Source organism: Puntigrus tetrazona, unplaced genomic scaffold (assembly GCF_018831695.1).
Source record: "Puntigrus tetrazona isolate hp1 unplaced genomic scaffold, ASM1883169v1 S000000672, whole genome shotgun sequence".
Taxonomy (NCBI): domain Eukaryota; kingdom Metazoa; phylum Chordata; class Actinopteri; order Cypriniformes; family Cyprinidae; genus Puntigrus; species Puntigrus tetrazona.
The window spans coordinates 167,445-182,356 of NW_025048291.1; the positions used below are offsets into that span (position 1 = coordinate 167,445).

The 14,912-nt window shown below is 41.8% G+C and overlaps 1 protein-coding gene across 1 annotated transcript in view; it reads left to right on the forward strand.

Moving 5' to 3' along the window:
* Positions 1–14,912, forward strand: part of LOC122334898 (kinesin-like protein KIF6) — a gene marked incomplete at its 5' end in the record, with an annotated part of 104,202 nt that overhangs the window by 51,943 nt on the left and 37,347 nt on the right. Inside the window, 3 exon segments of the mRNA XM_043232782.1 lie at positions 2,244–2,346; positions 3,100–3,154; positions 10,625–10,675. Coding sequence (XP_043088717.1) covers positions 2,244–2,346; positions 3,100–3,154; positions 10,625–10,633 — 167 coding nt within the window.

Below are 14,912 nucleotides of genomic sequence, written 5' to 3' on the forward strand. Positions count from 1 at the left end.
AAAGAATTTCCATGGCATTAGGTATACCACAGTGGCATTACCAAGACCTGGATGTCCTCCAAAATTGATTTAAAAGACGAGATGAAAACTGGTAAGGGAGGCTTCCAAGAGGCCTACGCAACATTAAAAGAACTGCAGGATTTCTAGTAAGTACTGTTTGTGTATTATATGTGACAAAAATCTCCTGTATTCTTCATATATGTCTGACCTATGGGGTAGGGGTGGCAAGGCAGAAGTCTTTTCTTACAAAGAAAAACATCCAGGCCCAGTTAAAATTAGCAAAAACACATTTGAATTCTCACAAGAGCATATGGGAAAAGGTATTATAGTCTGATGAAACCAAGGTTGATGTTTTGGTCATAATTTTAAAAGGTATGTTTGACGCAAAAACAACACTGCACATCACCAAAGAAAAACCATGTCTACATTGAAGCATGGTGGTGGTAGCATCATGCTTTGGGCTTGTTTTTCTTCAGCTGGAACTGTGGCCTTAGTCATAGCGGAGGATTTATGAACAGTTCCATACCAGTCAGAAAGAAAACCTTCAGGCATCTACTGGGAAGATGAAGAGGAACTACATCTTTTAGCGCAATAACGATTCAGCACACATTCAGATCAACAAAGAATGACTTGACCAAAAGAAGATTCAAGTTTTGGAATGGCCAAGCCAGAGCCTAGACTTGAATATGTGAATATGATTGAAAATCTGCAGGGTGATCTGAAGAATGCTATGTACAAGGAGAAGCTCTCACAATCTGAAAGTTTTCAAGATCAAGATCAAGTCAAGATGTGTCATGCTGATAGACTGATAGTTTAAGGGTGTTCACAATTATGCAACCACATTATTTTAGTTTTTTTTTTACTTTCCCCATCTAAAAGATGTCAGTTTTTTTTAAATTAAGTTACACAGGTTTAAAGGTGGAAAAGGTGAAATTATTATCTTGGTCTAATTTTTAACATCACAGAAACCTGCCATTTTAACAGGGATGTTTAGATTTTTTATATCCACTGTAGCTCTACCTAAGGAGAGCATAACACAAATAACTTAAAAGTAATCAGAGGAGTAATAGCACATTATATGTATATATTTATGTTTTTGAAAGAGAGGCCGAATTGTGCATTTGTTTTTAAGTCGATAAGAGGAAATTAAACTGTGTGAACCTGAAGCTGTTAGCTGTCTCCCCTTTTCTCCCTTTGCCCCACAGTGCACCATACCATGCCTATTTTTTTTAGCATATTTTAAAACTGTGGTGAGAACTAACCAGTGCTGAAACAGGGGGTTTCATGACCCTTACAGAACTGAATCAACATATGCTTGGCAGTAGGTCGTTCCTGAAATTTTCTCTGCTTAAGGTCTCAGTTTCTCTCTGTTCCTTGCTAGTTATGGCGATGTGTATGTTTACTCCAGCAATCTAGGCAGTGATTTAGACAAAGCTCTTATGTATCCACCCTTATTGTCCTACCTGGTCTCATGGCATAAATGTACCTTAGTGCACTTTTAAGTGAGGCACATAGTAATATCAACAAGTTCATATCACTGCAGTTTCCAAAGGGAATGAACACTAGAGGCAGTAAACAAATCTTTATGAGATGCCTTTAATTCCTTTTACACAAATGTTTTGATTAATAAATCATAATTTTCAAACAATATTTTTATGAGACCAGGTTGTTATTGTTTTTACTATAGTGAAGTAGAAAAAAATAATATAAAAATTTAGATCTCATTTAATTAGAAAATATTACGTGTATTTAAGCTGTTTAATGGTGGGTTAAATCAAACTGCAGCTGGATAAGGTGTAAAGTATAGATACACATGAAGTACACAAGTACGGTCTTGATACACTTTAAGTAGCTTATGTGTACTAATTGGTTACATGTAAGTAGATGTGAGTCTATTATATATGTCTAACAGTAATCGCCTATTACATGTATATATAACTGAAAAATACTGGCTGTTCTATAACTTGGTTACATGGTAAGTACATTTTGTTTAACGTAAGTACAATGACTTCTACTAAGTACTTACAGTAAGTAGTTAATTACTCTTAATTGTGGACACCTTGAAATAAAGTGTTACCACCTTAGACTGCATACTAAATACTGCAATTACATACTGTATGCATTTGCAAAAACAAATAAATAAACACTTAGTTTAATCCCAGTTTTTGTGAGTTTCAGTCCTAAATTTTAAATGATCTTGGTAGAATGCAGTTTCTTAACAAGTATGCACTTTTCTCTTTTAGAAATGAAATTATCTGTGGGTCAGCAAGAGGCATTTGAAATCTTTTTGAGAGACCATGAAGATCGTTTACTAATTGAAAACAACAGAGCTGTTTTGCAACAAAGGTCAGTGTGAGCTACAGTGTTGTTATTGTTATAGATATAATTATTATTTATTGAGATCTTTAGTTGTACAAAATGGGACACATGTAGATGTATTTTGTCCCCACCACTTTTTGAAAGCCTTTGGAAAAAATAATAACATGTTAAATGCTAACACAAAGAAATTTAATCTTAAATCTACAGTTATCTTAAATGTCCCAATCTTCCCAATTTCAATTTTTAAACATTTTAGATTTGATGGTGATCCACCATCAGATCTGGATACAACCTGAGAAACTGAATAAAAAAGAAATAGACTAATATTAGCTTAGATGCCATTCTTTTTAAGATATAACGAGTACATTGTGCATTATGGGGAGTGTTCTCTGTTCCGGCTGATCTAATTAATGTAGCCTAACAATCTGTTAACGAATCTGAATAATAGAAGCGTATTAGTATTTTATGTGTAAGCTAGGTTAAAGAGATGTGTCTTTAATCTACATTTAAACTGACAGAGTGTCTCTACTTTCTGAAATATGGGTGCCAAATGTAAAAGAGCTCTTTTCTGTGTTGCCTCTGTATGTTGGTGAGCCATTTGTTTGGTCTTGAAAAATTTATATAAACATCTATTTTGTGAAATATCTTAATTAGGACAGTACTAAAAAAATTATATATATATATATATAATAATTTTATTTTTTTATTTTTAATTTTTTTCAGATTCAGCAATTTGTATTTTACAAAATGTAAAAGTATTAAGTCTATTTTATTTTGCAGGTTTGTTGAAGCAAAACCCTTGGTGAGCAAGTTAACCAGATTAGGATCAGAGTCAGTAAGTAAACATTTTCAACTTCAAATTCAACTTGCACGCATTGGTAGTGTGGTCTTTGTGGGTCTTGATGCCCCAGTGTAGTGATGGTTACATTAAAAAGCACTATCCTTAAGTTGATGCAATAAACTGAGGTCCTAACTGCTAGGATATCTTGAAATCCCCCTTTTTCCCGTTTCCTGTTAACAAAAACTCTTGGAACTTTGTATTGCGTTATAGTTTATGAGCTGGTGGGCAGGGTTTTGGACAAAGCGTAAAATAAATAAATAAATAAATAAAATCTGTAGCAGATCTATACACGTAGAGCTGGGGAAAGTGGAGTATTTCAAAGAGACTCTGAGGGCTTGCTGCAGGAATTTCAAGGGAATACTATCCAGTCATATAAATGCAAGATAGTAAGCTCATTGTCTGCATATGCAGCACGAAAACAGCTTGCGCCAAGTCATTTAAAAGCCACTTGACTTGACTAACTATTGTCAGTTACATTACCAACCTGTCAGTCTGTGCCATCTAGAGTTTCATGACTGAACTACATTTTTTTACTCACCTTGGCTGTGTCATGTTCTGTGACCGTTGAACAGAGAAAGTGTTCAGATTCATCTGTTAGGCTTTATTGAAGATGTGGTCATGAAGCAGTCATGGGTCAAACAATGGAAAACAGGTATATTGTGGGCAAATCACAAGAGCAGTGGCATGTGGTGTCACACTCATTCGTGTGTGAATATGTTGTGCAGTGCAAATCCATGAATGATTTTTTTCAAAATGAAATAAACTTTAACAGATTTCCCTGCTCAAGGAGTAGGAAGCAATGAACCATTTTGGGGCCATTTTGACTGGAACACAGTTTATGCACTGAGCTCATATCTAATGAGCTAATTATCAGAATCAATCAATCAATCATTTTCATTTATATTGCGCTTTTAACAACACAGGTTGTATCAAAGCACTGAACAGTATAAAGTAGAAGAATACAATTATAGGGATGTATAATGACGAGATTGAACAATTTATCAAATGCGGTTTTGTATTCAATTCGACGCTAATCGCTAAAAAGTTACGTTTTCCCAACAAAGCAAGTCAGAAGCGACAGTGGAAAGGAACCAAAACTCCATCTATACAGAATGGAGAACAAAAAAACCTTGGGAGAAACCAGACAGTTAGGGCCAGTTGTCCTCTGGCCGACGCCCAGCACATAACCTCCAGTTCAATTTTAAACGCAGTTGTGTCAGAGTATAAATTACTTAGTGAGTGTGTGTGTGTGTGTGTGTGTGCATCAGCATCTGGTGATCTGTCCAAGGTGCACATCTAGGTGTTCTGGTCTCTGATGAACATAATCTCTGGGTGTTGATCCACCATCTAGTCTGGATACAAACTGAGAAACAGAATAAGAAAAAAACAAGACTAATATTAGCGTAGATGACATTCTTTTTACGATGTCACAAGTACATCATGTTTTATGAGTAGTGTTCCCGGTTCCAGCTGATCTAATTAATGCAGCCTAAAAATTTATTTGAACAGATTTGAATAAGAAGTGTATTAGTGTGTATGAGTTATGTGTAGGCTAGGTAAAAAGATATGTCTTTAATCTAGATTTAAACTGACAGAGTGTGTCTGCTTCCCGAACAGAGTTAGGGAGATTGTTCCAGAGTTTAGGTGCTAGATAGAAAAATGATCTGTCGCCCGCAGTCGATTTTGATATTCTAGGTATTATCAAATGGCCAGAGTTTTGAGCAAGCAGCGGACATGCAGGACTATAATGTGATAAAAGCTCGCTCAAGTATTGAGGAGCTAAACCTTTCAGGGTTTTATAGGTAATTAATAAGATTTTAAAATCTATCCGTTGCCAGTGCAGTGTTGACGAAACCGGGCTAATATGGTCATACTTCCTAGTTCTAGTAAGGACTCTAGCTGCTGTGTTTGGACTAGCTGGAAGTTTGTTTATCAGGCGTGCAGAACAACCACCCAATAAAGCATTACAATAATCTAACCTAGAGGTCATAAATGCATGAATTAATATATCTGCATTAGACGTTGAAAGCATAGGTCGTAATTTGGATATATTTTTACACATTTAACAGATGCTGGAAACCTGGTTTTCAAAGGAAAGATTGCTGTCAAGCAGCACACCTAGGTTCCTAACTGATTATAAAGAATTAACAGAGCAGCCATCAAGTGTTAGATTGTGTTCTAGATTGTTACATGTGGGGTTTTTAGGTCCAATTATTAGCACCTCCGTTTTTCAGAATTTAGCATTAGAAGTTACTCATTATCCAGTTTTTATATCAATTGTGCATTCTTCTAGATTCTCAACCAGGCTGTGTTGAAATATACATCTGAGTATCACCAGCATAGCAGTGAAAGCTAATACCATGTCTCCTGATAATATCTCCCAGAGATAACATGTATATATCTATCACGCCCGGTGCTTCTTCTGAGCGGACCGAGGAGACTTCATCTCTTGCTTCTGGGAAGCAGAAAGTGCCACAACAGAGCGCTCCTCCCGCGACAATAAATCGTATGAGGAGCTACTCGAGGTGGTAACTCACGCAGTCGAAAGATTAAATCTAGACTGGCCCCAGGAGCGAGAGACCCCCAAGCGCTCGAAACTAGACGACAGATTTCTGTCGGGTGGCAGGGGGGAGGGGCCTCAGCGACGGTCTCTCCCCTTCTTTGGCGATCTCCACAAGGAGTTGGTGCACTCGTGGAGTAAGCCTTATTCGTCCCGTGTCTTCGTGCCATCGACGTCAATTTATTCGACTATCGTGGATGCGAAGGCACGGGGCTACTCGATGATGCCCCAGGTGGAAGAGACGCTTGCGGTCTATCTCTCCCCTGGGACTTCATCGTCCCTGAAAAAGCAGACCCTCCCCACCAAGCCGTGCCGTATGACATCTTCGCTGGTGGGGAAAGCTTTTCAGGCAGCGGGTCAGGCTGGTGCTTCCCTGCACACCATGGCGGTTCTGCAGGCGTATCAGGCTGACCTGCTGAAGGACTTGAGCACAGGCGGGTCCATAGTTGAAGAGGCGTTTTTAGAGCTGGGACAAAGACCGCGCCATCCTCCTTGATGCCCCTGTCTCGCCTTCCGGCCTATTTGGCGGACGGTATTAACTGTTAACAGTTAATACCATCGCCACTAGGTTCGGGAGGCGAAGCGCTATGAGGAAGCGTTGTGTGAGGTTTCTTCCCGCCGTGCTCAAGAGTCGGGACTGTCGGCCACCCGGCCCCGACCAGGTCCGGTCCCTTTGAGGCGTGAGGCACAGAAGGACAGCGTGGCGAGCCGAGCACCCCCTCGTAGAGACTGGGGTGCGGCTCGCCGCGCTTCACAGTCCGCCTCAAAGAGAGAGCCTCCGCGAAAAAGAAGCCTTGATACTGGTGCGCTCAGGACCGTGGGGTGCCTCCCCGGGAGGCGCGAAAAATTCCAACAGAGAATAAAGGCTCCTTCCTGGCACCCTCAGGAAGCCATTGTTCAATCTCCGCCGCCACTGGTGTTTCGGGGAGCAACGGTTTCCAACGAAACGTTGGATGTTCAGTCGCCTCCGCCACGTTTCAGGACGCCCGACCCCCAACAAAACGAAAAAAAAATAAATTAGTGCCCTTTCAGAGAAGCTGGCAGCGTGGAAGCTACTGCCAAATATCTCCCCATGGGTCCAAAAGACCATAGAAAGAGGCTACAGGATTCAGTTCACATATCGTCCTCCGCGTTTCAACGGGCGTGATTTTCACTTCTGTGAAACTGGAACGGCGCATTTGTTGATACAGGAGTTGCAAACTCTGCTGGACAAAGGGCCATAGAACATGTTCCCCTACCAGACAGACAGTCTGTTTTTTCTCGTTCCCAAGAAAGATGGGGGCTGCGTCCGATTTTAGATCTTTCGTGGATTGAACCATCACCTCAGAACATACAAGTTCAAGATGTTAACAATAAAAATGATTGTTTCTCAAATCCAACCGGGCGATTGGTTTGTGACAATCGATCTAAAGGACTCATATTTTCACATATAAATATTGCCACAACACAGGAATTTCCTGAGGTTCGCTTTAAGGGCGAAGCTTACCAGTATCGGGTTCTTCCTTTCGGCCTAGCATTGTCACCCCAAGCACATCGCAAGATGCTAACGACAGACGCATCCCTCATGGGTTGGGGAGCGGTCTTAGATGGCCGTCCAGCCCAAGGGATCTGGAGAGGTCATCTTCTCGAATAGCACATCAATTGCCTCAAAATGAAGGCTGTATTTCTGGCCCTGAAATACTTCCTCCAGCAGTTGAGAGGCTACCATGTCCTAGTGTGGGTGGACAACACGGCAGTAGTCTCTTACATAAATCGCCAGGGCAGACTGCGGTCGCGCCGCTTGAGCGAGCTAGTGCAGCAGGTTCTGCTTTGGGCACAGGACAAGTTCCTGTCCTCAGAGCGATTTATATTCCCGGCACATGAACATGGGAGCAGACTTGCTGTCCAGACAAGCTGTGACACATGGGAATGGAAACTCCACCCCGTAGTAGTCAGTCAAATCTGGAAAAAAGATTTTATGAAGCGGAGGTGGACCTCTTTGCTTCACAGGAGACAGCACAATGTCCCCTCTACTTCTCTCTGACTCATCCAGCTCCCCTGGGTCTGGACGCGATGGCCCATGTGTGGCCCAGAATGCGTCTTTATGCATTTCCTCCGATTGCTCTGCTCCCCGGAGTCCTAGCCAAGGTCTTTCAACAGGGGTCTCGCCTCTTACTCATAGCACCCCGTTGGCCAACCAGAATATGGTTCTCAGATCTAATATCTCTCCTCGATGGCTCGCCGTGGGCGATTCCGGTGAGGAGGGACCTTCTCTCTCAGGCACAGGGGACAATATTTCATCCCCGTCCCGAGCTCTGGAATCTTCACGTCTGGCCCCTGAGAGGGACCAACTAAGTGATGCTGGCCTTTCAGCCAATGTAATAGAGACTATTCTTAGCGCTAGGGCTCCCTCCACTAGAAGAACATATGCCACGAAATAGCGCATCTTCGAAAGTTGGTGTACAACACACCATGCAGACCCAGTTCACTGCCAGATTGTTTCAGTGCTAGAGTTTCTGCAAGAGAAAATGTCCTCAGGCACACATCCTAATACTCTCAGAACTTACGTGGCCGCCATTTCGGCTTGCCATGCTCTGATTGAAGGGGCTTCCGTAGAAACACCCTCTAGTTGTTCGCTTCATTCGAGAGCTAATAGGTTGAGGCCGCCCACTAGGGCGACAGTTCCTTCATGGGATCTAGCTATAGTGCTTGAGGGCTTGGTGGACACCCTTTGAACCACTAGAGTCAGCGCCTGTCAGGTTTCTGACCCTAAAGATGTTTTTTCTAACAGCTATTACTTCTCTGAAGAGAATTGGGGATTTGCAGGCTCTGTCAGTCTCGCCATCCTGCCTAGATTTTGCCCCTGGGCTGGTAAAAGCTATTTTGCATCCTCACTCTAGTTATCTTCCGAAAGTTCCATTCTCGACTGTAAATCCGGTCGTCCTGAAAGCCTTCTGCCTCTCCACCATTCATGACACCGAGCAGGAGAAACTTCACTTACTGTGTCCAGTACGTGCTCTTCAGATTTACGTCCACCGCACTAGCCAGTGGCGTAAGTCAGAGCAGCTGTTTAAGTATGCTATGGTGACCACAACCGGGGCGCTGCCACTAGACAGACTATGTCACACTGGGTGAGAGATGCTATTGCCTCTAGCCTATGAGGCGCGTGGTCAAACTTCGCTTCTAGGAGTTAGAGCTCTTTCAACCAGAGGGGTTGCATCGTCGACGGCTTTAGCAAGAGGCGCGCCCTTGCAGCAAGTCTGTGATGGGGCAGGTTGGTCCTCTCCGCACACATTTGTTAGATTTTATAGTTTGGATGTCCATGCTACTCCGGGCTCGCATGTCCTTGAGTCGACATCCCAGAGTAATGTCTGAGACCTCTTCAGTGTTGCGCGCACACACTACACAACGCTGGGGTCCAGACACTCCTAATCTGCGGCGGCGTTGGTATTCTCGTTCCCATTAGCGCATTCAGCGCAGCATCGAGAATAGCTTTTGATAGGGCGTCTCGGTTACTTGACTGTAACCCTGTTCCCTGAAAAAGCGAGAACGAGATGCTGCACTGTGGGCGTGACTGGGCGTCCTTTCAGACAAAAATTTGACCTGAGGATGTTTCCGCGTCACATCTATTTATAACCTCCAGGTGTTCGGGATCGGGTGACGTCACCTGACCAAGGTTATATAAGCCAAACTTTGGCGTGTTTGACACACATGCTTCAACAACCGGTCGAACAAAAGATGTTCTCCCATTAGCGCATTCAGCGCAGCATCTCGTTCCGCTTTTTCAGGGAACAGGGTTACAGTCAAGTAACCTGAGACAATTTCTCAGTGGGTATGTCACTGAGTGGTGAGAACCTGTTTAATGTTTCGGAACGGAACGGAACGGAACGGAAGAGTGGTGTTGTGACATGCAACTAGTGCGCCTCACGGTCACCCAGCTGCTCTACTGCAGGGGCTCTGATTCACTGAACTAGTCGCATCCAAAGCGGTATCTACATCCCTCAAATTATTTCTGTCTTCAATTAAAGTTCAATTAACGCACCGCACGGTTTTAGATTAAAACGAGCGAACAAACAGCAGTCAAATTTGTTAGATTAGTTTGATAGTATCAGAGGCATGTAGATAATTAAATTATATTTGAGCGCTAAAGAACAGAGGGTGATAAATTGAAAAGGGAAGCGGAGCTACAAACAAACCTCTCAGCAGATAGGAGCAATCGAGTCGCAGACAGGAGCCTCAGGAGAATCAGGTGTTAACTAAGAGAGCTGAACTAGACAATACTCTGCGATCTGAGCAGGAACTGAGTGGGTGTTAAATAATGTGTGTGACTGGTCGCAGATGTGTGTACAATGAGTGTTATTGTATGATAGGAAATGTAGTCCAGGTTATAGCGTAAAAGTCTGGTGTTAATCAGTTGGAAAGCAATGGGCCAGATTTGTGACAGTTGTTTACTGCTTACATATCTGAGATTGCAGGTTACAGGTCCAGAAGCAAAAGAACTTGTCAACGTTGCCCTGTGACTTTTATTAATAACATAGTTTAAATTCTGAATTGATACATTATTTTTTCCAGCAATGAGAGGATTGTAAGAGAGAGTTTAAAACCTATCTATACCTTTTAGCCCATAGCTTGCAATATTCTTGTTGTCTGTTATTTTTATGCTCTGCATCCCATCCTTTATCATAAGCTCTATTGTTTTCAGTTGTAATGCCAATGGAAAGCAGTAAATCACGTAGTGGTCTGCTTTTGAGTTTCTTTTTCACTTTTCCTTTTTTAGTTGTATAAATAAATGTAATAATAAATTGAGACTGCTGCAACCATGCTGTAACATATTGAATGTGACCCTTGTAACACTGTCAAAGAATGTTAACCACCTGTTCAACAATATAAGGGTTTTTAGTTATAAGTTTTTCCCTCATTTCCAGATGAACTGAAGTCCCAGCTGAAAATTAGACGAAAGCAAATAGCAGCCCAAGGTTAGTAACTTCCAAAATACTTACAAAAAAACCTAAATTTAAGCATTAACCATTTATTTTTGCATCCCTTTTTCTTAATACATTCTTATCCTACTCATTTAAAGATAGGCCACATTCATGATGCAAGTTTAAGGAGCGACAACATATTTATATGGTAGTGAGTCCTGTAAATTATAGTTCTGTGTGTTTATGGAACAGCAGCATTTATTTGTAACCATAGCAACATTTTGGTGTCTTGTGGGAGTGAAGAAGAATTTACCTATTTGGGATCAGTAATAGAAATGCTACTTTTTGTTTATGCTTGAGAGGCTGCTTTAGAGAGCACTGTCTTGCAGTATTGCCATGTTCTCATATTTACAAGCACCAAGTCCATGGGTGTGACAACAGTGTATTGTAATTGCACTTTTTATAACTCACACTAATTATATTACAAAATGACATATGTAGAATGGTGCATAAGTATGTGATTTGGGACAATTCTGTTGATTTTTGAGGATAATTTTTGTGACAAACCTTCGGTTTTATTATTGGTCCCTAATAATAAGAAGAACACTAACAAAAACAATATGTCTTATAGCAGCTTTGGTAATATATATTAGTAATAATACCCTAATAATAATATCACATAATCTGGCGAAAAAGAAGAGGGCCTCTGCGCTCTTTTGCTTGTACGCTAATAAACGGAACAATTTTAATAAGGTAATAATAAAAGATGTAACAATTCTAAGAGGGCCCCTTGCACCGCAGTCGCTCCATCCAGTTCCGCGCCCGCGCCTGTGCGCGCTCGTCCAGTTCCAGCGCCTGTGCCCTGTGCGCTCCATCCAGTTCCATTGCCCGCGCCACGAGCGCCTCTCCAGTGTCCGCCCAGCCAGCACCGCCTCAAGTCTCATGCCTTGTGCTCTCTGTGCCCTACCTTCCCTTCGTGTTAATTGTGTAATTATCTTCACCTGCTCCTTGTTAGTTTAGTCTATTACATTGTATATTTAAGTCTTGTGTGTTTGTCCAATCGTCAATGTCCATACAATGTCCATACGTGGTTTTGTTCTGCCTGTCTGTAATTATTATTATTTTGCCCATTTTGGATTAAAAATGTTTAAGTTTATTTTGCTTCTTGATTGCTCTCTCCTGCGAAACCACGACCGTGACAGGGACCATAATACAAGCAAAATGCAGCATTAAGCAAACAGTAGTGTTGATGTTAAACTTCAGTCAGTTCAGTGTTGTTTCTATTTAATAATATGAATTTAAAACAGTAAATTGATGTTGCTGAATTTTAGAAATTATAAACATGTTTTAATTGAGCTATAAAACAGTTTTGCTTGTCATTATTAATCTAAATTATCATTTTTTTATTTTATTTTTTCTTCTGCAGTGCCGTCAAACTGAAGTTACTATAAGTCTTTTTACAGAGAGTTGTTAAAATGTTAATACTAAGAAATATGCCCTAGTGACTGTAAAAAGCTATAGTAGTTTTTTATTGTGGATTTTTATCATAACAGGATTTTTATTTATTTATTTATTTTTGGGGATAATTTTTTTACATTCAGTATCTCTTATTGTTTTGGCTTTATTTGTCCAGCTTTTTGTTAATTACAGTTCATAACACTTCTGGAATAGGTGACATTATAATGCATATTGCAGATGTTTCTCATTGTACCTATTTGTTCTGTTCTATTTAGGCTTAACAGAAAACCAAACAGCATCAGAGTCAGACTATGTTGAGGAGAGAATTCTTAACCAGATAGAAGAGGAAAAGAAAAGGTGTGTCTCATTTTATTACTGAAATATTTGTAATTTACTAACCTTCTTTGATCTTACCTGATAAATTACTCATATGGGTTTGTTTTTTCTTCATAGTTATGAGATCAAATCTGGGTGTTTAAAAGGGTTGAAGACAGAAATTGAACATCTACAGCTGTTGCATGGAAAGTTGAAAGTGAAACTTCAAAAGGACTTTGAGAAATGGTGGACCCAGGAAGGCGCTAGGCTACAGGTTGTTTCAGTATGTTTGATTTTGTTCACATTATGTAGCAATGTGTTATGCTACTTTTTAAATCTTGATAACCTTGCAGTACTGTCCAGAATTACCTGATCTAATGATCGAACAATTGCTAAATTGCAATTGCAATCAAATATTTGCAATCAAATGTAGCAGTTTATAATTTTCAAGGATTCAGGGTTTTATTTGTCACATAAACAGTTATATAAAGAATATCTAACTAATATATAATGTCAATCAAGCCCGCTCCACAGACTACAAATGCTTATAAAGTATATGGCAAATAAAAAGAAAGAGAAAGAATTCTGGGAAGTACAGGAGAGTGTAATAGACTTATATAAGAAATATTCAGAGGACCAAATATGTTCAAGAAAAGAGTGCACAAAAGTAGGTACAATAATATATAGAATGTCTGGAATGTTCACTCTCTCGCACAAGAATCACACAATGGTCGTCTTTTGGACAACTGTTAAGTCAGCAGTCTTCCCGTGATTGAGTAGCCTACAAACCTAGACTGAGAGACCATTTAAAGGCCTTTGCAGGTGTTCTGAGTTGATTAACTAATTAGAGTGTGGGAACAGGTGTCTTCAATATTGAACCTTTTCACAAAATTTAAATTTTCTGAGATACTGAATTTAGGGTTCCCTGTCTGTCAGTCATTACAAGTTTTGTCATGATGACAGACTGGGGGTCTTGCTTGAGCCCTTATTAGCTCTGATAAGAGAAAACGCCAATGAAATTTGGCAAGTGGTTAACTAATCCTGAGCTCCTCCCCGTCACGTGGGTATAAATAGGTTACAGGTGTAAGATTTTGCTTAGGAGCTCTCAGTCTCACCAAAAGAGCAATTTCTGTTTGCAGTTGTTTTGCGTCTTTGTAAAGATACCATTTTGACTGTGCCCTCTTGCCCTACTATGTTGTTTGGTGCACCGAGGGAGGGCCAGATGTCAAACGCAGCATTGGGGGATGGGATATCGTCAGCTGAGGAGAATGATGAGGAGGAGCCGTGGCCTTCGGGAGCTGTGGCTTCCTCCAAGTCGGATTCAGAGCTGCAAGCCATGCTTGCCCAGGCTGCTGCGAGTATCGGGCTGAAGGTGTCCACACCGCCCAGCCGTCAGCCCTCGTGGCTGGATGGACCAGCCCTCGTGGCTGGTAGGACCACGGCAGCTCTCGCTGCTACGGCCTGTAACGCTCGCTGCAGGCCAAGCCGCCTCTGCCCTGCATGCCATGGGAATCCTGCAGGTTCACCAGGCCAAGGCATTGAAAGAGCTGCACGAGGGTAAATCCAACCCGAGATTAATGCAGAAGCTGCGCACAGCAACCGACTTCGCTCTATGAGTGACGGTTCACAGTGATGTCCCTTGAAATGCAATGTCTGCTTTGGTGTCCCAAGAGTGCCACTACTTATGGCTTAACATGGCGGAGATGCGCGATGCTGACAAGATTCGCTTCTTGGATGCTCCCATTTCCCAGGCTGGGCTATTTGGCGACACTGTTGAGGACTTCACTAAGAAGCCCTCAGCAGTACAACAGCAGACTGAGGAGATTCAGCACATACTCCCCCAGCGTGATCTTCCAGCTGCCAAAGCTCCGTTGTGGGTTTCGTCTCGTCCAGCTTGTCACCGAGGGCACCCCCCTGCGGCAACAACACCAGCTCCATCGTGTGCTAAGCCCCGTTAAGGCCGATGCGTGGAGCACTACTATGCAGTGCACGTCCGACTGTTTCCCGTTTGACACACCCCTTGGTATGCCGATGACCCTGATGGTGCCACTTTCAAAGAGATTGGATGTGTGGTTAGCACTACCCAATCCTTCACTATGGCTTATCTGGACAATTCAGCTCGTTTAAGCGATCCAATTTGCCTGGTGCCTTCCCAAGTTCAGTGGCGTTCTAGAAACTTCTGTGGCAGCCCAGAATGCTTCTGTCTTGTGAGAGGAAATTGCTGTCCTCCTGGCAAAGGATGTAATCGAGCCGGTCCCTCCAAATGAAATGAACACATTCTACATCCCCTAATCCATTGTACCCAAGAAAGGCCTTTGAACGCCTTCGACCAATCCTGGATCTGTGAGTTCTGAATCAGGCCCTGCACAAGCTTCTGTTCAGGATGCTCACGCAGAAGCTCATCGTCAAATGCGTACAACACCAGGATTGGTTTGCAGCAATAGACCTGAAGGACGCGTATTTTGTCTTCATCCTTCCTCGTTACCTTTTCTTCCTTTTCTACAGTTCACATTCAAAG